Raw genomic sequence first — 22557 nt, 5'->3', positions numbered from 1 at the left:
GCCGCCCGTCACCGCCCCCCACTTCCTGGCCGGCCCCGGAAACCAGCAGGCAGTGGGGAGCGGGGCCGGGGGGGAGATAGCGGCCCCAGCAGCCCCAGCCCTCAGACAGACAGCGGGGAGGGAGGGAGGGTGCTGGGGGGACAACCCCCCACCATTCCTACCGCTATGGGCCCAACCTCCCACTCCCACCTTCCTTCCATCGGCCGAGGCTAGGACACCCCCAAGCCCCGTCGCCCCCCTGGCACCGACATCCCGACAGAGACAGAGACACAGCCAGCCGCCACCACCGCTGCCGCAGCCTGGCTGGGGAGGGGGCCAGCCCCCCAGGCCCCCCACCCCACTGAGGTGTGGGCGGGAAAGGGATGGGAGGAGGTGGGAGGAGGGTGCAGAAAGGAACGTTGAGGGGATGGGGAGAGATTGGGTCTGGGAGGGCCGACTGGGGAGGGGGTTACTGGGAAGAAGATAAGGGCCGACTGGGGAGAGGGTTGCTGGGGAAAGGAGAGGGGGGCTGAGAGGGAGGAAGGATGGAAGAGGCATGGGAAGGAGGAGAGATGGAAGCCCCGAGATTTTGGAACTGGGGGCGTGGACAGGGAATCCTGGAAAAGGAATTTCCTATACCTTCCCCAATTCCTTTTCCTGTCCTTTGACCCCACATGACTCTTGAGGGGTCCTGAGGGGAGAAGGCCAGCAGAATTTGCATCCTGGGAATGCCCTCTGTCACCTCTTTCCATCTAGCACAGGACCTCTTATTTCTCAGTGGCCTTCCACACTGCTAGACCCTTACTGACACACAGATGCCTTGTGGGAAGCCATGTTTTCTACGTGGAGTCTGTGTGCCTTTGACATGTTTAATGGCTTATGTGCAGTTGGGTTGTCCCTATGCTGTCCATAGCGGTGGAGAAATGATATGTTATTTTCCATCAGAATTGTCCATTCTCATATCTTCTGTCTATGTTTCACATCCAGTATCCTGTCTCACATCCAGTTTTGACATGTTCGAGTACTGCATATGTGTGAGTTTTCATTTATTGCACCTGTTATGTGGTTTCATGTTACTTGCACGTTTATGTTTTTGCATGTTTACTTTGGCATATAAAGATTATATGCTTTATTTTGTTTGGCTCACTTGTTTTGTCCATGGTCTCGCTGTATGCAGTATGTCTGTATGTGTGGGATCCCATGGCTTGGCTGAATAGCACACACTCTCGTATTGTGATTGGATTGGCCTGTTTGTGTTTTCCCAGTCATGGTTCACACTGCACATGTGCTTGCCCCTTCCCATGATACACTGATGTGACATCTCCATAGTATGTGTGCTCCTGGTTACACATACTATTTATTTCATAAATTTATTTTCAGTACATTTTGTGAGATGTATACTCATTAATCTATTTGGCACTCCATTTTGTTTATAAATCCTTGAGCATTTCTGGTCCAGAGAGGGTCACTCTTAATATCAACTATTAGAGAAGGTATCTGGGTTCCAAGTCCCCAAAGAACCATCCCTCATACCTTACCTTGCTGACCTCCCTGGCCTGTGTTTCTTCACACACATTATCTCTTCAGTGGCTGTGTACAGTCTGTGTCCTTGAACTCAGTGCATGGGTCAGCAGTGAACACAGGGTCAGCCCTGCTGTGAACTCCCATCAGCTCTGTTTATGGACATTATCTATCCCCACTCTTTGCATTGTGGGCACATATTTGATGACAGCAGCATCTTTTCCCTGTGACATGTTGATCCCATTCTGTATGTTTCTCTGGTGTCTGAGATGACATCTGCATGATTGTTGTCACTCTGCCTTCATTATGGCTGTGTATTGTTTGTATATATTCAGAGTAGGTTACTGTTAGGTGTGGTGTATTCATTACATTCTCAGAGACTATTTTTTTAGTAGGTAATATTCCTCGAGAGGGTAGCTGATTCATGATCAGAACAGCCATCTCTGTCCTTAACTGTGGCCGTGTAGGTGTGTACACAGCCTTATAATTTGTTCAGTAAATGTTTATTGTGTGACTGTTTCACCTCCTACTGTCCCGGCATTGGATACAAGACAGTGTCCCTGTCCTCAATCTGCTTACAGCCTAGGGAGGGAAACTGAAATGCCAGTGAGCAGTTACACATAGTGTGGTGTTAAGATCAGTGGTTCTCAAACCCAAGTGCACATCAGACTCACCTGGAGGGCTTGTTAAATTACACATCACTGGGCCCAGTGCCCAGAATTCAGATTCAGTAGATTTGGTGTTAGGTCCAAGAATTTGCATTTCAACACCTTGAGAACCACTGATCAAGATGAAAATATAATGGAAATACAGGCCTGGAGGGGCTCAGGAAGACCTCAGAAGGTGACACTGAGCTGTGTGAGGGAGGAGAAGAGGCAGAAGGGCATTGCAGCCAAAGGGAACAGCGTGTTCAAGGTGCAGAAGCATGAAAGGTCATAGTGTCTCTGAGGAACTGAAGTAAACCAGTTTGACTGGAGGCTTTTGTGGGAATGTTGATGAAGATGTAAGAAGTCAACTTGTGAGGAAAGGCCTTGAGGCAAGACAGGGAGATGCTCAAGTTTGCGTTACAGAAAAATCTCTGTGGCGTCCCTTATCAAAAAAAAAAAAAAAAAAAAAATCTCTGTGGTTGCAATGTAGAAGATTGGAGGGAAAGAGTTAGGAGCCTACTGCAAATAGTCCAGGGAGAAGCGATGCTGGTCTCAACTTTCAGGGGCAGTAGGATGGAGCAGCTCAGAAAGCCTACTGTTTTCAAGCTGGCAGTGTCTCCTGTTTCCTCCATTGCCTGTTACCTTCACACTTGGCAATGGGCTTACCTTTGAGCACAGCCTTTCCTGTCATGGGAAGGAAGTGCCCGTGGCCTCCATGGGAGTGACAGGTATTTGCCTGAACACCCTTCTTGTGAATTGTGACCCTACCCCCAGCAGTGGGACAGAATGGAGGAAGGAGGAAGAACCTAGAAGACAGGTTCTATGTGCCTGCACCTCTTCCTCTTGAGCCCTTTCCTCTCCCAGGGAAGGTGGTGTGATGTCCCTTACACTTTCTGCCCTCCTGTTTTCACTTGGTGAGGCCTTACGCACTGTACCTGCCTGTCCAAATTGCCTCCTGTGTCACTAGAAGAAAGGGAAGGGGATAGTGGGATTTTGTTTGCCTGTTTATGGAGGCAGGATTGGTGTATGTATCTACTCTGCATATGTCCATGGGTTTATCTAAGAATGGGGAAGTTCGCCTGTGTGGAGAGGGATTTTTCTAGGTTATGCATTTACATTCCTTTATCTGTCACTGGGTGTGATAGTATATTTGTGTGTGTGTGTGTGTGTGTGTGTGTGTGTGTGTGTGTGTGTGTGTGTGTGTGTGTGTGTCATTCTTTGTGTGGCTGTGTGTGTCTGCATTAGTGACATGAGCCTTTATTCTTGCCATTCAGCCGTTGGGTGTATGTCTGTGGGTGTTTTGTCATTACACTATTGTCTGCTGGGTACGTGTATGTATATATACATACAGGTGCCAGCGTAACTGAGTACTTAGGAACACAGGCTGCTTAGGTTTAATCTAGAAACTACTGCTTAGGAGCTGTATGACCTCAGGTAAGTTATTTAACCTCTCTGTACCTATTTTCTATAAAATGTAAATAATAATAGTACGTTATAGATTATTGTGTGGCTCATGTTTAAGGGCTTAACATAATGTATAGACCAGTGCCGTCCGACAGAAATATAATGTAAGCCACATATGTAATTTTTAGTCATCTGGTAGCCACATTAAAAAAGCTAAAAAGAAAGAATGAAATTAATTTTAATAATAATACTTTACTGAACCCAATATATGCCAAAGATTATAATTTCACATGTAATCAATATAAAAGATTAATGGAATATTTTACATTCTGTTTTTCAAAGTCTTTTAAATATGATGTGTATTTTATATTTCCAGTACATCTCAATTCAGACTAGCCACGTTTCAAGTGCTCAGTAGCCACATGTGGCTGGTGGCTACTGTATTACACAGCGCAGGTAGAGACCATAAGACCTTCACTATCATTAGTATTGTTATTTTATTATCATGTATCTGTGAGTTGTGGTTATCCATGTCTCATGTCTGTTGTCTGTCTGAATATATCTGAGCCTTCAGGGAGAGGGGTGGGAGAGCTCCCTAACCCCACCACCCCCATCCTAGAGAGGATTCTTGAGAAGGTTTGAACAGGAGCCCTGCCCCCACCCTGTATCTTTGGCCCTTGTCCTCATAACACCTGCAGCAGCCCGGCCTTCTGTGTCTTGCCCACCCTGCTCCCCTCTGGAAACCAGGCTGACTCTCCCTTGCCCCATTCCCTGCAGGTGACCAGAATGGAGCTGTGGCCCGGGGCATGGACGGTGCTGCTGCTGCTCTTACTGTTGCTGCTCTTCCTGCTGCCCACACTGTGGTTCTGCAGCCCCAGTGCCAAGTACTTCTTCAAGATGGCCTTCTACAATGGCTGGATCCTCTTCCTGGCTGTACTCGCCATTCCTGTGTGTGCTGTGCGAGGACGCAACGTTGAGAACATGAAGTGAGGGGCAGGGGTGGTGGGTGATGAGGGAACCTAAGGGTGAGAAGTGAGTAGTGGATGTGGGGGGATGGGGTACAATGTGTGTAGAAGGGACTGAGAGCCCAGAGACAGGGAAGAGGAAGAGGACTGCAAAGTTAGCCAGAAAGACCAAAGGGTGGGGGTAGCTAAGGCATGCAGGAGGACATCAGTGGATCCCATTGGACCCCTTGCCATGACCCCACAGGATCTTGCGTCTAATGCTGCTCCACATCAAATACCTGTACGGAATCCGAGTGGAGGTGCGAGGGGCTCACCACTTCCCTCCCTCACAGCCCTATGTCGTTGTCTCCAACCACCAGAGCTCCCTTGACCTGCTTGGTGAGGCCCCATTACAAGACACATCTCCCTGAACCATGCCTTCTCTCCTAGAGCCTTTCCCAGAATCTCGTCCCCTAGAGATCCTCAACTCCCCCTCCTCTGGGATGTTACTCTTCACCGTCCCTCCTCAGACCTTCTTTCCCTACAGTAGGGCTGCCCTCATAAGCACGGTACATATACCTTTAGTCACCCTTTCCTTCACTCGGGGCTCCCCCTTCCCAGTCCCCTCCTTTATCTCCAGTTCCTGCTAGTGTGGGTGATGGCCTGGGTGAGGTGGGCTACCTGCTGTGACACTCTGCTTCCACCCTGATCTTCACTCCACCCCCGCCTCTGCCCAAGGGATGATGGAAGTACTGCCAGGCCGCTGTGTGCCCATTGCCAAGCGTGAGCTACTGTGGGCTGGCTCTGCTGGGCTCGCCTGCTGGCTGGCAGGAGTCATCTTCATCGACCGGAAGCGCACAGGGGATGCCATCAGTGTCATGTCTGAGGTTGCCCAGACCCTGCTCACCCAGGACGTGAGTCATCCTGGAGAAATGGGGGCTTAGAGGGCAGGGGAGTAGGATATTTGTAAATAAAACTGATATGTAGGGCCAGTGGGCCTTAGAGGTCCCATTACAGCATTGTACCCACTCTGACTCCTCCATATGTGTTTATCTTCCTTGACTCTTTCTCTCCCAGGTGAGAGTCTGGGTTTTTCCCGAAGGAACAAGAAACCACAATGGCTCCATGCTGCCCTTCAAACGTGGAGCCTTCCATCTTGCAGTGCAGGCCCAGGTGATTACTGCTTCCCTTCTGCTGCTCAGTCCCTGCCTGCCACCATTCCTTCCTCTCTGGGCAGAGGCTTGTTGTGGGGGTCTCAGAAGGGAGCTGTGGACTGATCCATTTTACCCCTTCCCCAGGTTCCCATTGTCCCCATAGTCATGTCCTCCTATCAAGACTTCTATTGCAAGAAGGAGCGCCGCTTCACCTCTGGTGAGGGTTCTGAGCAGGTCTGAGGTAGGGTGTGGCCAGAAAGGCCATAAGAGAGTCTGGGAGGATGTCACTGTGAGGCAGAGGGATCATTCAGTGTCAGAGCTGTGGGGTGTTCACAAAGTCATCTAGTCTGACCCCATATCAAGGGGTCAATAAGTATTAAGTACCCACCATACCCTGCTAGATGGGTAACACTTGGTCTCTCCAAGAGGGGCTGTTGCTTGCTATCTAGCAGGAAAGATAAGACCTGTGTTTGCAAAGCTGTAATGAATAACACTTTGCAGTAAATGATAAACCCAGACAGTGGGGGCTGGAAGAGTGCTTAGGAGGTGTCTGGACTGGGGTTGGGGGAAGGCTTTGTACAGGAGGGCTTCAGAGAACAGGTGGCAGCTGGCAAGCAGAGGGGTGGTTGTCCAAGGTTGTGCAAAGAGAATTGAATGATTAAGGAGAAGAGTAGCAGGACTGCTCAGAAGGTGGGCCCCACCTGGGCATAGACCTGGGTGGACAGGCCTTGATGATGCTCCCCCTGCCCCAGGGCAATGTCAGGTGCGGGTGTTACCCCCTGTACCCACAGAAGGGCTGACACCAGATGACGTCCCAGCTCTGGCTGACAGAGTCCGGCACTCCATGCTCACCGTTTTCCGGGAAATCTCCACTGATGGCCGGGGTGGTGGTGACTATCTGAAGAAGCCTGGGGGGTTGGGCGAGGCCCGACTCTGAGCTCCCCTCCCATCTATCTCCATCTTCCTCCCCACACCTGCCAACCTAATGGGCCCTGAAGCAGGGTCAAGCCCTCTTCCTTGTTTCCCCTCTCCCCACTTATTCTCCTCTTTGGAATCTTCAACTTCTGAAGTGAATGTGGATACAGCACCATTCCCTGCCCCGTCCCTGCCCCACCATGGACTCTCTTGCCTCCGTGCAGTCTCCACTCTGGTCCCCACCCTTGCCATCTTGTCTGTGGGACAGTTGTCTTCCCCTCATCTTGAGTGGCTCAGCCTACACAAGGGTGGGGAACATTCCATCCCATCCCAGTGGACTCTTCTTCCTCTGTGGTTTTCTATTTCTCTCCACTCCACATTGGCTATGGACTCATCCATTCTATGGAACAGTTCTTCCCCCTACCCGCAGTCTATGCATTCAGTGGACTCATCCATTTCCAAGGAGGACTCCTCACCTTGTGGCTGGAAGCTGATAGTTGGAATACTCCTCCCGAGCTCATCCTGGGGACTTTCCACAGCACCTCCACCCTCCCTTCCAGTGGAGGCTCCTGTCAGTGGGGGCTAGACTCTTCTAATTCAGAGGTCTCATCCCTGCACTTGCCAGATGCCCAGGGTCACACGTACTCCTGGATGCCAGTTTGGTCTCCACATTTCTGCTTCCCCCTGTCCCCATGGTACAGTTCTTCAGTGGTCCTGGCCCCACCCAGCCCCCTGCAGCCCCGCTGTACCATTCTAACCAGATGCAAGGGGAAGAGGCAGACCTCAGGTGCTGCACTCACTTCCCCCTGGGGAGTTGGGGAAAGAAACTGAATCCTGGCTGGAGGGGATAGGAGGGCTTTTAATTTATTTCTCATTTGAGGCTTCCCCCTCTCTGAGCCAGTTTTCATTTCCTCCTGGTGGCATTAAACGCTCCCTGCCTCCCACTCCAGACCTGTTCCCACAATTGGAGAGGTAGGCTGGGAACAAAAGAAGAGGGTGGGACCCAGTTTTGTGTGGTTGGTTGGTTTTTATTAATTATCTGGATAACAGCAAGAAACCGAGAATAAAGAGAGAGAGAGAGAGAGATCTGGGTGCTTGCTGGTTGCATTTTTTAAGGAGTTGAAGAAGGAATCCTAGCCCAGGCAACCTACCCCCAGCCAGATGACTCAGGGGTGGGCCAAGCCGCTTTCCTCCTTTCTTCAGCTCTCTGAAGTGTCCATTGCTCATTGCTCCCTGGTGGCTGATAGCCTTATCTGCAACTTCCAGTCAGCCAATCCCAGAGGATTAGTGGGTCCAGTTTCTGTATAAATTAGGGGGCAGGGGCTCTGCGTTTGCTCCTCATCGATGATTGAGACCAGGGCCCAGGCTGTTGTCCTCACAGGAACCTGGTTAATTACAAGGAGATAGGCAGACACAGTGGCTGTGGTTTGTAGGGGCTACCTCCAGCCTGGAGTGGGCAGTACTGCCACTCGCACCCAACAATAAGTGGAACTCTTGGGCAGGGGACAGGATCCCAGAAGAGAATGGTGGGGAAAGTTGTTGGGGGTATAGAGGTCGTGGTGAGGAGGAGCATAAAGACTCACAGGCACCCAGCCTCTCCTCCAGCAGCAGCACCTGGTCGCTGAGAGAGTCGATCCGGTCGCCCCGGCCCCACAGTTCGGCCACCTGTTCTGGCTGCAGCTCTTCGGGTGGCATGGGAAGCACAGCTCGGACCCAGGCCCCGGCCTGACCAGCCCACTGCAAAGGCAGAACCGCCTCAGGGTATTGGCGATATAGGCCGGCTTGGCCCCAGGAGCCTCCCCTCACCTGTTCCAGCCGCTCCAGGCGCCCTCGCAACTCCCGAATCTCCCGCCTCAGGGCGCGCTCATCTTGTTCCGCCTCCCGAACTAGGACAAAGGAGAACAAGAGTGTGACCACAGCCGGCCCCTGCCTCGGCCCAGGATCCTTCCCGTGTTCCCGTCCTCCCGCCCACTCACCGGCCACACTGAGGATGCTGGCACTAGTTGGGCGTTCCGGGGACCCCTCCACACAGGTGTGCCCATCTGGGCCCAGCACCAGGCCGTCGGGGCAGCCGCATGTGAAGCTCCCCGCCGTGTTGAGACAATGGTGTGAGCATAGAGTGACGCCGGTCCTGCATTCATCCACGTCTAATTACCAGGAAAAGGGAGGCTGAGAGCGGGGCGGGGCAGGCGCCCGGCTGGCTGGGGAGGCCCGGGCGCCACCGCTGGGCAGAGGGCAAGCCGACTCACCCACGTGACAGTGCTTCCCTCCCCAGCCCGGGGCGCACTCGCACTGGCCCGGCCGAACGCAGACGCCTCCGTTCAGGCAAGGCTTGGCGCAGATGGCTGCGGGCGGAGGAAGGGGGGCTCAGACCCGAACGGCCTGGCTTCCCAGCTCCGCCGGGAACACCTCCCCCAGGGTCTGGAAGACCCAGCCTCACCTTCTTCGCAGGTGAGCGCTCCCGGGTGCCGCTTCTTCCAGCCCTGGCAGCACACGGCGTGAGTCTGCTGCACCTCCCGCCTCACTTCTCGCCACGCCACGCGGTACGTGGTCCTGGAACACAGCGCCCGGCTCTGAACCCAGCATACGGGTCCTGGTCGGGGTTCTTGGGAGTCCCAGCTCGCCACCCTCACCTGTAGGTGCTGCAAATGCGCCTTCCAGCGCACAGGGTCAGGTAGGGCTTGTACACCGGTTGGCTGTAGGACTCGTTGTAGCGGAGCGGGACCACCAGTGTCTGCTTAGAGCAGACCCCCTGACTGCATTCATGCCAGAGAAGGAGGTGGGAGACATTGAGTGAGCCAGGCTTTGGGGAGCCAGGTGTCCCATTTCCCTCAAGGGGCCACTGAGTCCCCACTGGAGGCAACAACTTCTCGCCCCCATTCTAAAATTTCCACTTTTGTGTCACCTCTTGTGTAGCCCCAACCCCAGCAGAAGGCTCCGGTGAAGACCTCACCCCGCATCCCACCCCCTCTGTTGTCACCTCTCTTTGAGGGATTCATCCTTGGCCCCCTCGCCTGACATCAGTAGCAGGAGGAACAACAGTCTGCCTAAGAGAGTGCACAGCTCAGCCCCGGACCCCATGATTCTTTTTGACTCCAGGCTCCGTGGGCTGCAGGCAAGAAGAGGTTAAATGGATGCCCTTCCCATCTCTTATTAACTTCTCCAGACCCAGCCCCTCCAAGAGCAGTCTGCTGGTGCCCTCTAAGGGGAGTCAGGACACTCACGTTTACATACTAGCCACCAGGATTGTCTACACCTGCATGTACATTTAACTAATACCATCCTGTCTTTAGCATGTCATGATCCACTCAGCATTCATACAGGCTCACACCTCAACACACTCCCACCAACGCCCCTTTAATCTTTCCCTTTCCATTCCTAGTTCTCTCTGCACAACCTGGAGGTACACACACATAGTTAACCCTCCCCTCATGACCCTCCTATCTCTAACATTCCCTTATAACTTAATCTTCATACCTTCAAAACACCAGATATACACCCTCACACCTTGCACCTGGAAATACTCTACCCTAAACACATTCTTGCTACTCTCACACATCCACACCATCACATACACCCCGGACACACACCCCTCACTCACAATGCTCTCCAACCCACACCCACCCTAGGCTCTGAGTGACCCCCATTCTTCCCCACTGACATTCTCTTGCCACTTGCCTTCCCCTCCCCCAATTACCACCTGGCTTCCCGTCCCCCTGGGAGACTTCAGACAGATCAGCCTCAGCAGCAGCAGCTCAGACTGGTGGGTGGGCCAGGGTTGGCTGGAAAGGAGAGCAAGGGCTGGGCCAGACAGGGTCCTCCCATTCCTGCCCCCTCCCACAAGCCTTAGCTGCAGCCTGGTCAGGTCAGTGGGGTCAAATCCCACTCCCCTCATCCTGACCCCAGCAAAGGGCCTCCTATAAGTATCTTCCCATCCCTCTGAGGCCCCCTATTTCCAAATCAGCAGCAGCTAATGGCTCTATAACACGACCACTTCCCCAGCCCTCCCCCATCCACCACCTTCAACTCAACAGAGACTGGAGGAGAGTTAGGGGGCAGGAGGAGAGACAGAGCTGGCAAGGAACAAATAGGGTAAGGTCATGGGAGAAAAGACAAGATTACTGAAAAAAGAAGGGCAAGTCCTCACAAAGGAGCAGAGGACAGCTGGGAGCACCAAGGGGAAAATTGCCCCCATCTCTTAATGACGTTTGTTAGGGCTTGGGAAGGGAAGAGAGTTGACTCAGACACTGCCCCCCATGCCAGAGAAGACAGGGCCCTATTGTCTCAGCCAAAATTCCTTCTTTCAAGGAAGAGGAGGCTCATTGTCCACCCCTCACCCAGCTCTGGCCTACAAAGATCGAAAAGGGGCATGACAAATGGCCACCCTGACCCTCAGCCCCCTCTTCTAGCCTGGGGGTGGCAGGCACATTCCATCCATGAGGCTGAAGTCCAAACCACTGGAGCCCCAGGCTCAGCACCCCCAATCTTAGGCAGGGACAGGAAGAGAATTGTCTTCAGCAGGAAAGAACCCGCAGAGAATCAGGAACCCATACAGAATGGGCATTGAGAGAGCGGAAACACCAAGGGGGTCCCCACCCCAGACCAGGCAGCTCTCCATCCCCACCCTTCTTGGGGAGCCAGGTCCCCTTCACCTGGAAGTGAGCCAAGCCACACTGAGGAAATGGAACTTTATTTCCATAAACACAGGGTAACACCCATTCAAGAGTAGTTAAGAGGGGCTGGGGCCTCAAACTAGGCTCCCAGGGGGTACCCCAACACTGATCATAGGGACTGGGGGATCCCCAAACCTGAGATGGGCCTCACAGGCCACAGATATTCCCCAACACTGACACTTCAAGAACAGAACTGTCCCCACAGGGGAGCCTCAGAAGCCCACCCCCATGGGTAGTCCCTCTTGGGGGTTGGGAGAGCTGACAACAGGGGAGTTCAGAGAAAAAAAGGGAACATGAGAAGAACAGAAGCTAAAAATGTCCTGAGTGGCCTGGAAGGAGACCCCTATGGTGGGCAGGGGCTGAGTTCTCCTCCTGTAGAGCCAGATACAGAGGAACAGCAGCAGCACGAGCAGCCACAAGTTAAAAACCTGGTTTCTCATTTCCCAGCCTCAGCCTTGGAAAAAAGAGAGAGAGCATGGAGCAATCCCCCAAACAAGAGGACATGAGGTAGGGGAGACCAGGACTTGTCATTCACAGAGGAACACAGGAGGAGGGTTCTGAGAGCCCTGGTTGGTGGGGGGCAGTGTGGGAGCAATGAGGTGGTCACAGGCACACCAGAACGTGACATCTGCTTTCCAAGGCCACCACTTGGTCTCTGGGCTGGAGTGCTCCTGGGGACCCCTGAGGATGTCCTCAGGAAAGCCAAGGTTCAATGCAGGTCTCATACAGCGTGCGGTTGGAGTGCCAGGCCGTGTGGGAGATCCCAGCCATTGGACACCTCACTATGGCCCCCCGAGACAAAAGAGTCTTTAACCCAAAAGAATCCCGCAGATAAACCTTCCAGGTGGGCGAAGGGGCACAGAAGCATGGAAGAAAAGACACAAGGAGAAACAAAGTGAATTACTGCTGGTGTCCTGGGCCCTCTTCCCCTCCCCACAAGGTGAACCCTTCAGCTTGGGGGTCAGTGGCAGGGAGGGCTCCAGAATGAGGTGGGCTCGTGGATGAAGAGAGGGGAAGTAATCCAGAGGACTCACCAGCTGCTCCTCCATCTCCAAGACCGTCTCATTTGCATCATAGAAACCAAAAAAGCTACAAAGAGATTTGGGGAAGGTTATCAGAAGAGATGGAGAAAAACCAAGGTGGGCTGTGGTCCTTCAGGGAATCACACCTGTTGGGGAGACAGGCAGCAGGGAGGACACTCTGGATGTCATGTACCTCATGACGTGATACACTGAGGCTACAGCATCACTTTTGTAGAATTCCGGTCAAAAATGCTTAACTTGGATCTAGTCGCGAGGAAATATCCAACAAACCCAAATGGAGGGATATTCTACAAAGTAGCAGGTCCATATGCCTCAAAAATATCAATGTCATGGGGTTGGCCAGTTAGCTCAGTCAGAGCATGGTGCTGATAACACATAGGTCTAGGGTTTGATCCCCATACTGGCCAGCTGGAATAAAAAATAATAAATAAATAAATAAATAATGTCAAGGACAAAGACTGAGAAACTACTGCACATTAAAAGGAACTAAGGAGACATGACAACTAAATGCAACACATGATACTGGGTTGCATTATGCACTAGACTTTTTTTTTCCTATATGGACAATTGGAACAATGTGAATAAGAGTACTGTATCAATGTTAATTTCCTGATTTTGAGAATTATATTGTATATATGTAAAGATTGTCCTGTTTATAGGAAATACACACTGTAGTATTTCTAGGGGTAAAGAGACATCAGGTCTACAACCCATTCTCAAAGGTTTTATTCACATCAAAAAAGTAATATATGTTTAAATAATTAATATATATATAATATTAACATATGTAAATATATATATATTTAGGGAGACAGAAAAAGGATTTTAATGTAAACATGGTTTACATTTTAGATTTAGGCAATCTAAGTGAGGAATTTACAAGAATGCTTTGTACTATTTTGGTAACTTTTCTTAATTATGAAATTCTTTCAAAATAAAAAGGTCTTAAAATTTTTTACTTGGGCCGAGCCCGTGGCGCACTCGGGAGAGTGCCGCGCTGGGAGCGCAGCGACGCTCCCGCCGCGGGTTCGGATCCTATATAGGGATGGCCGGTGCACTCACTGGCTGAGTGCCGGTCGCGAAAAAGCCGAAAAAAAAAAAAAATTTTTTACTTGAAGAATATGTAACTGGGCTGGCCAGTTAGCTCAGTTGGTTAGAGCATAGCCTCATAACACCAAGGTCTTCGGTTCGGATACCCCTACAGGCCAGCCACCAAAAAAAAAAAAAAAGGAATATTTAACTGGCATGGGCACTGAGTGGACACTGGCCCTGAATAACTGAAGAAATGCTAACAGTGTTAAGTCCAATGGACTGTGGGAGCAAAGAGGAGAGGCCACTATCCTAGTTTTAGAGCATCAACAAAGGTTTCCCGGCAATGATCCTGGAGAAGGCTGTCCCAAGCAAAGGACAGCAGAGCAAAGGCATAGAGGTGAGGCACAGCTGGGCATGTGGGGGAGATAGGTTGGAGGCCTAGAGGCCATGTTGAGGGGCTGGATTTCAGGAGGTGTAGGAAAGCAATAGGGGCACATAGGTCTGGACGTGAGCCCCAGCTCTGCCACATTCCCCACTGTGTGTGGTTGAGATGTTACTTATTATCCTATATGAGAATACCTCCTTCACAGAGAGAAATTAAAACATTGTGGTAAAGAGCCAGATAGCCTGATCTCCCCACTTACTAACTCCTATGAATGTAGGAAAGTTATTTAATCATTTTGCATCTAATCTTCCTTATATGACAAATGAAGATAATAGTAATTACCCCATAGGGTTCTTGTGAGGATTAAATAAATGTGCTAATACATGAAAACTTAAAATAGTGACTTGGGGTATAAAAATCCTATATAACCATAAGCTATTACTATCATTCATAGGGTTGTTGTAGATGTGAATTGTGATAATGTATATAAAACCCATCCCTTACCATTTTACTATTACAACATAGAGAGGGTTGTCACTCCTTCACTCAAAACCCTCCAGTGCCTTCCTGTCTCACTCAATAAAAAAATCAAAGGGCCTCATTGCCAGGGACTGGGGGAAAAGAGGGTATGAGGAGTTCCTGCTCAATGGGTACAGAGTTTCAGTTTGGAGAAAAAAAAAAAGTTCTGGAGATGGATGCTGGTGGTGGTCGCACAACAATGTGAATGTACTTAAAGCCACAGACTGTACACTCACAGTGGTTAAAATGGGAATTTTTATGTTATGTATATTTTATCATCATAAAAAAGAAAAAGAGGGCTGGCCAGTTAACTCGGTTAGAGTTAACACCAATGCCAAGGATTCAGATCCCCATTCCTGCCAGCTGCCCCCTCCACACCCCCCCCCCAAAAAAAAGGAAAGAAAAAGAAAATCAAGGGCCTTCTTTGGCCAACAAAGGCTTGATGTCATTTAACTGGTCCCCTGCTACGTCTTTTACCTTCTCACCCTCTCCCAAGCTCCTGGTGCTCTAGCCACACTGGCTTCCTTATTCCTCATGCATGCCCCAGGGCCTCTGCAGGTACTACTCCACCCTGGGCAACTCCCTCCTTCACTTCCTTCAACCTCTGTTCAAATGTCAACTCTCCCAGGAGAACTTGCCACTATTTAAAACAGGCCCCAGAGCTGGCTGGTTAGCTCATTTGGTTAGAGCATGGTGCTGATAACACCAAGGTCCAGGGTTTGATCCCTGTACTGGCTAGCTGCCAGAAAAATAAAATACAAAACAAGCCACAGTCATCATCTAATCCTTCCCCCTGCCTTGTTTTATCATCACCTGACATATATATTTACATTTATTATCTGTCTCCCCAACTAGAATGTAAGCTACCTAACACCAGGAACTTCTCTTTTATTTACCACTGCATCTCCAGGGCCCAGAACAGTGCCTGGACCCATAGTGCTCAAAAATATTTGAGTGACTAAAGCAGCTCAGGTGACATTTCAGATCACTCATGAACACCTGTAACAGAGACAGGTATGTAGTTCCATAGTTCCAGAGGAATAAGAGGGAGGAACAAGGCTGGAGGCTGTTACAATAGTCTAGGTAAGTAGAGGTGGTAGGAAATGTGATAAAATGGCATGGAACTACACACACACATTGTCCCAATGTCATTTTCCTGGTTTTGATATTGTGTTATAGTTATGCAGGGTGCAACCACTGGGGGAAATTGAGTGAAGGGTACACAAGACCTCCCTTTTCTATCTTTGCAACTTCCTATGAATCTGTAATTGTTTCAAAATTAAAAGTTTTTAGTCAGGGGGAGTGGTGGTAGGGATGAAGAGGTAGTACAGTCAGCAGGACTTAGTGACTGGCTAGACACAAGGGACTGGGGTATGACTCCCAAGTTTCAGTCTTGAGTGACAGGATGAATGCAGGATGGGAGCAGCTGCCAGCAAAGTAAACATGCTCTCTTTTTAGATGCAAGCTTTCTGCCGGCCAGCAGTTCAGGGCCACTGCTTCACACAACTCTCCAGCACACAAGAATAGCAACAAAACTAAAAAGAGAGCATGTTTACTTTGCTGGCAGCCACTCAGTTTTTCTTTGGACTTCACTGATAGCAGTTGAGTTTCAGAGTAACTCTTTGGACTGCCTAGCACCTAGACTCGTGTGCGTGCGCGCGCGCGTGTGTGTGTAAAAACACCACTTTCTTCAACCAAGTGCGTGTTAATAAACACCACTCTTTCTTCAACCAAGGCTCCAAGGACCTTTCTTCCAGTTGCCTAGCTCATAGACCTGCATGTGAAAGGTTTGTGACCCAGTCTGGACAACAGGCTTGAGGGGTCTGTGAGCTCCAGACCCAGCCCTAGGTTCTACAATTGGTGTAGTTGGCAGGATATGGCAAGAATGGAAATATTCTCTTACCGGCCCCAACCTGTTTGCAACAGGAACAGACAGTACAATGGGAATGGCCTTGGGGAATAAAAGCCCCCATACACGCTGGGTAAGTCTAATACAGCCTTGGGGAAAAGGATTAGAGGAAGGCTTGCAAGTTTCACCTTGGGTGACAAGTACCTGGCCTCCTCAAGTAAAGGTAACATGGCCTGGAACAGATAAGCACTCTATTCTAAAGGGCACATTTGTATTATTATGGCCCATTATGAGTTCCCCTATACTATTACATGTAGAACCTACAAATCCAAGTGTTAGCAGATAAAGTATGGTATCATAAACCAGGTAAGATACCTATTCCTGCAACCATCCTTTTTCAGGATGTTAAACTGGCATGTGTCTTACCAGAGGGGTGAGAACTTCCCCTATTGGTACCAATAACCCTTCTGTCTTTTCACCCATAGTGTTGTGGCTGCAGGAACTGCACCAGAGTCACGTGATCGGTGTGTTGGCCTACTGAATGTGCGTAGAACTTCCCATCAATATGACTACAAGATTCCCATGGAAAAATCACACCAATGATGACTACCAACCAGACATATGCAGCTAATAGTTAAAAGGACAGAACTACAAGCCTTAAGGCATATTGAACAGACAACAGGTTATATAAATGTAATGGTCATTTATCCTTGCTAAGGGAACATCGTGGAATAGATTGTATGGCGAGGGACCCTGAAAGGGTGGATTGTTGGGAAAATAGAATAGCTTGGTCAGGCCCCCTCACCTCAGGTCTGGTTGGGTGTGATGCAGCACATTCTTTGTAAACAAATTGTGTGTGTGGAGCAGCAGTTCAGGGCCGGCAGAGAGCTCACGTCTAAAAAGAGCATGTTTACTTTGCTGGCAGCTGTTCAGTTTTTCTTTGGACTTTGCTGGTAGCAGTTGAGTTTCTGAGTTCTCTTTGGACTGCCTAGCTCCTAGACATACGTGCGTGCGTGCGCAGAAATAAAGACTACTCCTTCTTCAACCAAGGCTCCAAGGACCTTTCTTCCAGTTATCTAGGTCATAGACCTGCGTATGAAGGGTTTGTGACCCAGTCTGGCCAATGGGCTTGAGGGGTCTGTGAGCTCCAGACCCAGCCATAGCTCTATGGGGGGAAGGGGGTGTTTTCAGCCAATCTCAGGCCACACAGTCCCTTATTACCTGGACTGCCAAGGAGTAATAACACCATCATCAGGGCCTCCAATCAGCACCAGGTGGCCCACACGAAGAAAGTTCTTCCGCCAAGCTACAGGGTGGGAAGAAGAGAGCTTTAGTCAGCTGCTTAAGTCAGGCCAGGTTGCAGAGAGGAACACAGGGGGTCAGGGAAGCAGAAAAGGGGATCCAGGTTGGAACCTGGCATCTTACCAGTGGCATTGGGATGGTCTCTTTCCCCATTAATTAGAGCCAGGAAGCTGCTGGCATTGAGGTACAAGTCATCATGATGGGGGTCTGGGTACAAACATCAGTTAGAAAAATAGTCAGAGAAGCAGGAAGGGGAGGCAAGACCAGAGGATAGAAGACCAATCAGGAGGCTACAGTAATAGTCAAGGTAGATAGCAATATAATAGCAATAGCAGGGAAGAACCTCGATCAGCTGTTTTTTTAATATTTTAATTGACTCTTTTATGCTTTTCTAAAGAAGCAAAGTGGGAAATGTGCTAGGAGCTCTCCTGTCAACACACAAGTGTTGGTTCCCGGAATAGGGACCCACCCTGCCTATGGGCCCTTTGTAATTCCAAGTCAGGAAACTTTTCCATAAATTAGTCTATTGAAATTCAGAGGCAGGGCTGGCAGGTTATCTCAGTTGGTTAGTGTGGTGTTATTACCAAGGTCAAGGGTTCTGATACCCAAACTGGCCACCCACCAAAAAAAGAAAAAGGAATTCAGAGGGGGTCAGAATGATCGGACCAGTCCTTTAATGCTGAAAATAAATGTCTCAGCCAAAAAAACCAAAAAGCAAACCAAGGTCCAGGGTTGATCCCTGTAGTGACCAGCTGCCTAAAGGAATAATAATAATAATAATAATTGTAAACATGATAGCAAACACTTTTATCTAGCACCTACTATGAGCCAGGTATTGTTCAAAGTAGTGCCTTACATTCATTAATTTATTTAATCCTCGCAACCACCCTATGAGGTATATGCTATGTTGTTATTTTACAGATAAGAAAACTGAGTCAAAGAAAGGTTAAGTAACTTGCCCAAAGTCACCCAGCACCACCAGGCCTCAAACTCTAGCCCCAGCATCCACAACCTTAAACACTATGCTAGGGGTTGGCAAACTACAACCAATGAACCAAATCCAGCCTGCCACTTGTTTTTGCAAACAAAGTTTTAGTGGAACACAGAAACATTCATTTACATATGGTCTATGACTGCCTTCACACTACAACAGCAGAACTGAGTAGTTATGACAGAGACTATATGGCCTACAAAGCCAAAAATATTTATTATCTGGCCCTTTACAGAAAAGATTTGCCAACCCCTGTATCAGACTATACTCTTTTAGGCAACAGGGTACTACACACAAAGTACTTTAAACCGGTTTAAACAGTAAGTGCTCAATAAACATGTTATCATTATTGTCATCATTGCTGTTGGTTATGGTAGAGGTGGGAACAGCAAGCCCTACCCTCCACAGTGCCCTCTCCACAGAGGCCCCAGTTCAGCATCCCCCACTCACCGTGCCAGTAGTTGCAGATGGAGAATTCCTGGCCCCAGGGGCTATAGCAGATCCGATACAAGTTAGACCTCATGGAGGTGGGAAACAGCCACTTCAAATAGTCTGTGTCTGGCAAAAGAACGGCAGTGCCAAGTGGCCACAAACCTCTGTGCCCCCAAAACTCAGGGCCTTCTATGGAGCCCAGAGTGCCCACTCACCTCCATACTGTCCCATCTGTGGAGAGGAGAGGGAAATGAAAGAATCCACATTGTGATCATCCATGACAGAGAGCAGTGCCCGGCACACGAGACCCCCTGTAAGCAAAACACCACATTGGGCAGGGCCTTAGGGATAGCCAGGCCAACAGCCCCCCACCACACTGTACATAAAAGATACTGAGGCTTAGAGAAGGCAGGCACGGGCCGGCCCGTGGCTCACTCGGGAGAGTGTGGTGCTGAGAACACCAAGGCCCCGGGTTCGGATCCCATATACGGATGGCCGGTTCGCTCACTGGCTGAGCGTGGTGCTCACAACACCAAGTCAAGGGTTAAGATCCCCTTACCGGTCATCTTTTAAAAAAAAAAAGAGAAGGCAGGCACACCCTGTGCCAAAAATCACACATTATACATAATGTAAGTGACAGAGCCAGAATTAGATTCTGGGCCTCCTGACTCTTAACTCCAGGATGCTTTTAACTGCCCCATTAGCCCATAAGTCCAAGAACCATGGGGGAAAGAAGGGACAACAGTGCAGGGAGCCTCCCCCACATTCAAGACCCAGAGAAAAGACCCAGATGCTGAAGGAAGTCAGAAGGAAGGGCTCAGGTACCAGAGCTTCAGCTGGAGCAATGTGGTTCAGAAAAGGAGACACTAGGAAGCATCTCTCAGGTAAGGATCAAGCCTCGGGGCTTAGGAGTTGGGGAGGGGAGTCACCTACCCTGCGAGTAGCAGACGAGATGTACCCCTTGCGGGGCCTTTGCCATGATGGGGACCACAGCCTCTCGGAACCCTTGCACCTGTTCCCACAGGGGCCGTAAACTCTCTCTCCCATCGAAGAGATCGAGCACTGTCACCACAGTCCCGGGGTGTGTCTGTGGGAAGAGGGCAATGCAGCCACCAGGGATGGGCTATAAAGCCCGCACACACCACCCCCTGACCAGCGTCCACATGCCTATCGTGCCCTGCTAGAATCAGGGATCCCTTCCCCCAACTTTCCCCATGCCAGCACCAGCTCCCTGAGGAGCTGGGCAGGCCCAGAGGGGTGGCATTAAGTTCCTCGATCTCCCTCCCCAGCCACTGTAAACAACTCCAATGCCCTCCACCCGGGTGTCCCCTGACAGACCTCGTTGATGTATTCCAGCAGGTGGCGGAAGCTGTACGAACTGTCGAAGAGCCCGTGCACCACGATGACCGGCTTGTAGGAAGCGCGGTGGGGCGCGGGGACCGCGGGCAGCAGCAGCGGCAGGAACGGTAGCAGGAGCAGGACCCACACCGAGGGGAGCCGCTGCCCCCAGAGCCTCAGCATGCTCCCGCCTGAGAAGCGGGCGATGAGGGCCTGTGAGAGAGATGACACCCCTTCCCCTCGGAACAGACGCCCGGCATCAAGCCTCCCCCTCCCGCACCATGTCCTTGTCACAAAATAGCCTACTTTCAACTTACTCCAGTCCTCTCCCAACCAACACACCCCCCTCCCACGCTGACGCACCAACGCGCAACCTAAGTCCCGCCCCAAACTCAGAGCTCCGGGACCTGGTCCCTAGGCCCAGGATCTTCCGAAAGCATCACCCCAGCCAGGCACAACCCAGAGTTTTGCAAGACCCCTGAGCAGCAGCCCAGGCCCCCTGGAGAGTGCAAGCTCCCACCTGGCCTGGGTCCGTAGGCCTCCTCCACCCGCTGTTTACTTCTCCCAAGTCTGGAACCCAAGGGGGAGGGGAAGGGTGTAAGAGAGCGCGCCGGGGAAGGACGGGTCGCGAGGGGCGGGAGGAGGGCTGCTCGGGGTCGCGGAAAGCCGTCACGTCCGGGGCTTTCCCTAGCAACAGTGCGAGCGTCCCCCGCAACGCAGGCCTGAGACCGGAGGGGCAACGGAACATTCCATTGCGCCCCAGGAGATGGGGAGGGAATAGGCGGAGCGATCCATTTAGGCCGGTGGGGGAGAGAGAGAGGGAGCAAACATATCTGGGAATTGAAAGAAGGCCTCTCCCCGCCTGCTCCCAGCGACCCTAGGCTCCGATTTCCCCGCCTTCAACCGCCCCTCTTCCCAGTGGAGGCGTGAGGCTCCGAAGCGGAACAAGAAGTTCTCCGTCTCCAAGGGGCGGAGGGGGGGGGAATAGACTGGGGAAAGGTAGTCCCTATTTTGTGATTCGCGGGGTTGGCCTGGTAGGCTGGAGCTAGCCCGGGCGTACCCCTCAAACCCAGCCCGCCCGCCTTCCCCAGGCCGGCATCTTACAACTCTTCATTCTGAAGTGCGTGTAGTGCCCTTGTCTGCAGAGACGCGGAGAGTCCTTGAGGCCCCTCGAGTTAAGAGCAGCCTGGCCCAGTTTCTCCTGCCCTACTCTGCTCCCCTCCCCATAAATGACCCACCCCACAAAGGGCGGAGGGCCTCTGGGGCTGTGCTGACTCATGCCCGCGTGATTCTAACCAATCTCATCCTGAGCGACCTCCAAAATCCGACCCTCAGAGCTCCTGCCCCAGACCTTCCACCCCATCCAGACTCCGGAAGTCCAGGCGCCCGCACCTCTGCGCCTGGGGCCCCAGTTAGGGATTTTACTTGTTAGGACTTTTAGCATTTAAAGACGTTTCCCTTGAGAAAAGGATCTATCAGCGTGAGACCCTCCCTCTGTTCACAAGGTCTTTTCTCAGTCTAAACTCGTCTCTCTCACTGAAATCAATTAATTCGCGCTCGGAATTGTGTAGAGTGAGGATGGAGTAGGAGTAAGGGGTTAGGGGTTCTCGAGAACGCCTGAGAAACCAGCATGACCAGTATGAGGTCGTGATCTAAATTTTGGGGGCCTGAGACTGGTTCAAGCGAGGGCCTCCGAAGTCTCCGCTCGGACTCGGACAGGGAGAAACAGCCCCAAGACAGACTGCCTCAGGCGAGGTCTGGGAAGTACTAGTCTAAAGATGGGGAGGAGGAAGGGGAGTGGAGGGCGGATATAACAACAATCCTCTCTCTGGCTGTGTTTTTGCAAAACGCCCAAGTGGTGTAAATCTCGGTGCGCAGCCTATCTCACCCCCTCCCCACCCACGCGCTCCCAAGATGCAGTTAGCAAATAAAAAGCTTGCAATAACGGTGGCCTCGGCCGACGCAGGAGGTAGAGCTGCGTCTTGGCGGGGGTGGTGGTCGGAGTAGGGGGATTTGGGGAATGAGTCTGAACACTGACTGGCCCAGGAACTCTAAGCAACCCAACAAGCAAAGGGGAGAAGGGGAACAAGCACACATTCCCAAACCGAGATGCCAGAAATGAGCAGTTAAGTCATCTCCTCCCTCTCCCAAAGCGCTTCAGTTCCTTAATCGTTGAGGAAGAAGGTATCTATGCATCTCCCCAAACTCTCTCTGTTCCTCTTCCCCCTGCATTATAAATTCCCTGAATTATAAGGCTCAGCTACCCCTGAATTATAAATCTGAGCCTCCCACTTTACTGCCAAGGTGGCTGATCCACCGTACCCTGGAAACTTTTCAGACCATCGCAATTCTCAACTCTGCACAATTCTCTCTGACACAGTAATCTCTTCTGAAGAGGAGGAACGAGGGCTAAGAATCTGGGAGAAGAT

General features: G+C 51.0%; 3 protein-coding genes across 9 annotated transcripts; 1 reads left to right on the top strand and 2 right to left on the bottom strand.

The window, feature by feature from the left end:
• The first annotated feature begins 41 nt into the window (after nucleotides 1–41).
• On the top strand, nucleotides 42–16974 carry AGPAT1 (1-acylglycerol-3-phosphate O-acyltransferase 1). Of its 3 annotated transcripts, none has more exons than XM_063096432.1 (8): nucleotides 42–345; nucleotides 967–1013; nucleotides 4329–4537; nucleotides 4761–4894; nucleotides 5234–5409; nucleotides 5573–5668; nucleotides 5794–5866; nucleotides 16551–16974. In XM_063096432.1, exons 2-8 carry the CDS (start codon nucleotides 993–995, stop codon nucleotides 16604–16606), a joined length of 765 nt encoding a protein of 254 aa, XP_062952502.1. In that variant the 5' UTR covers nucleotides 42–345; nucleotides 967–992; the 3' UTR covers nucleotides 16607–16974. The 3 variants fall into 3 exon arrangements, with proteins under 3 accessions (XP_062952502.1, XP_062952500.1, XP_062952501.1); XM_063096430.1 differs by lacking the exon at nucleotides 16551–16974 and adding an exon at nucleotides 6402–7667; XM_063096431.1 differs by lacking the exons at nucleotides 967–1013; nucleotides 16551–16974 and adding an exon at nucleotides 6402–7667.
• EGFL8 (EGF like domain multiple 8) lies at nucleotides 7586–9716 on the bottom strand. The gene is made up of 8 exons (XM_063096433.1): nucleotides 9545–9716; nucleotides 9198–9320; nucleotides 9005–9117; nucleotides 8814–8909; nucleotides 8541–8711; nucleotides 8371–8450; nucleotides 8148–8301; nucleotides 7586–7949 (listed from the first exon to the last, which is right to left on the bottom strand). The coding sequence occupies exons 1-8, from the start codon at nucleotides 9643–9645 to the stop codon at nucleotides 7903–7905; spliced, it is 885 nt and encodes a 294-aa protein (XP_062952503.1). The 5' UTR covers nucleotides 9646–9716; the 3' UTR covers nucleotides 7586–7902.
• On the bottom strand, nucleotides 11242–21337 carry PPT2 (palmitoyl-protein thioesterase 2). 5 transcript variants are annotated; one of them, XM_063096426.1, is made up of 10 exons: nucleotides 21233–21337; nucleotides 20649–20698; nucleotides 20129–20341; nucleotides 19724–19877; nucleotides 19006–19101; nucleotides 18809–18916; nucleotides 17491–17574; nucleotides 17287–17371; nucleotides 12272–12326; nucleotides 11242–12074 (listed from the first exon to the last, which is right to left on the bottom strand). In XM_063096426.1, the coding sequence occupies exons 1-10, from the start codon at nucleotides 21240–21242 to the stop codon at nucleotides 11931–11933; spliced, it is 999 nt and encodes a 332-aa protein (XP_062952496.1). In that variant the 5' UTR covers nucleotides 21243–21337; the 3' UTR covers nucleotides 11242–11930. The 5 variants fall into 5 exon arrangements, with proteins under 5 accessions (XP_062952496.1, XP_062952497.1, XP_062952495.1 ...); XM_063096427.1 differs by lacking the exon at nucleotides 20649–20698 and having other exon boundaries at nucleotides 20129–20319; XM_063096425.1 differs by lacking the exon at nucleotides 21233–21337 and having other exon boundaries at nucleotides 20649–20931.
• Between the last annotated feature and the right edge of the window lie 1220 nt (nucleotides 21338–22557).

The sequence above is a fragment of the Cynocephalus volans genome, chromosome 5 (assembly GCF_027409185.1).
Source record: "Cynocephalus volans isolate mCynVol1 chromosome 5, mCynVol1.pri, whole genome shotgun sequence".
Classification (NCBI taxonomy): domain Eukaryota; kingdom Metazoa; phylum Chordata; class Mammalia; order Dermoptera; family Cynocephalidae; genus Cynocephalus; species Cynocephalus volans.
The sequence above is the reverse complement of the archived record's forward strand: the minus strand, read 5'-3'. Positions and strand labels throughout refer to the sequence as shown.

Bases quoted from the DNA above. Each gene is read 5' to 3' on its own strand.
- AGPAT1 (XM_063096430.1), top strand. From the start codon at position 993: ATGTTCGAGTACTGCATATGT. The intron at 4,538-4,760 runs GTGAGGGGCAGG...ATGACCCCACAG, and splicing joins CGCAACGTTGAGAACATGAA to GATCTTGCGTCTAATGCTGC. The intron at 5,867-6,401 runs GTGAGGGTTCTG...CCCCTGCCCCAG, and splicing joins GGAGCGCCGCTTCACCTCTG to GGCAATGTCAGGTGCGGGTG.
- EGFL8 (XM_063096433.1), bottom strand. From the start codon at position 9,645: ATGGGGTCCGGGGCTGAGCTGTGCACTCTCTTAGGCAGACTGTTGTTC. The intron at 9,321-9,544 runs GTGACAACAGAG...GCATGAATGCAG, and splicing joins GATGAATCCCTCAAAGAGAG to TCAGGGGGTCTGCTCTAAGC. The intron at 8,451-8,540 runs GTGAGTGGGCGG...CCTTTGTCCTAG, and splicing joins CAGCATCCTCAGTGTGGCCG to TTCGGGAGGCGGAACAAGAT.
- PPT2 (XM_063096425.1), bottom strand. From the start codon at position 20,876: ATGTTCCGTTGCCCCTCCGGTCTCAGGCCTGCGTTGCGGGGGACGCTC. The intron at 18,917-19,005 runs GTGAGTGGGCAC...TTCTTTTGCCAG, and splicing joins ACAGATGGGACAGTATGGAG to ACACAGACTATTTGAAGTGG. The intron at 12,075-12,271 runs GTGAGTCCTCTG...CCCACCTGGAAG, and splicing joins TGGAGATGGAGGAGCAGCTG to GTTTATCTGCGGGATTCTTT.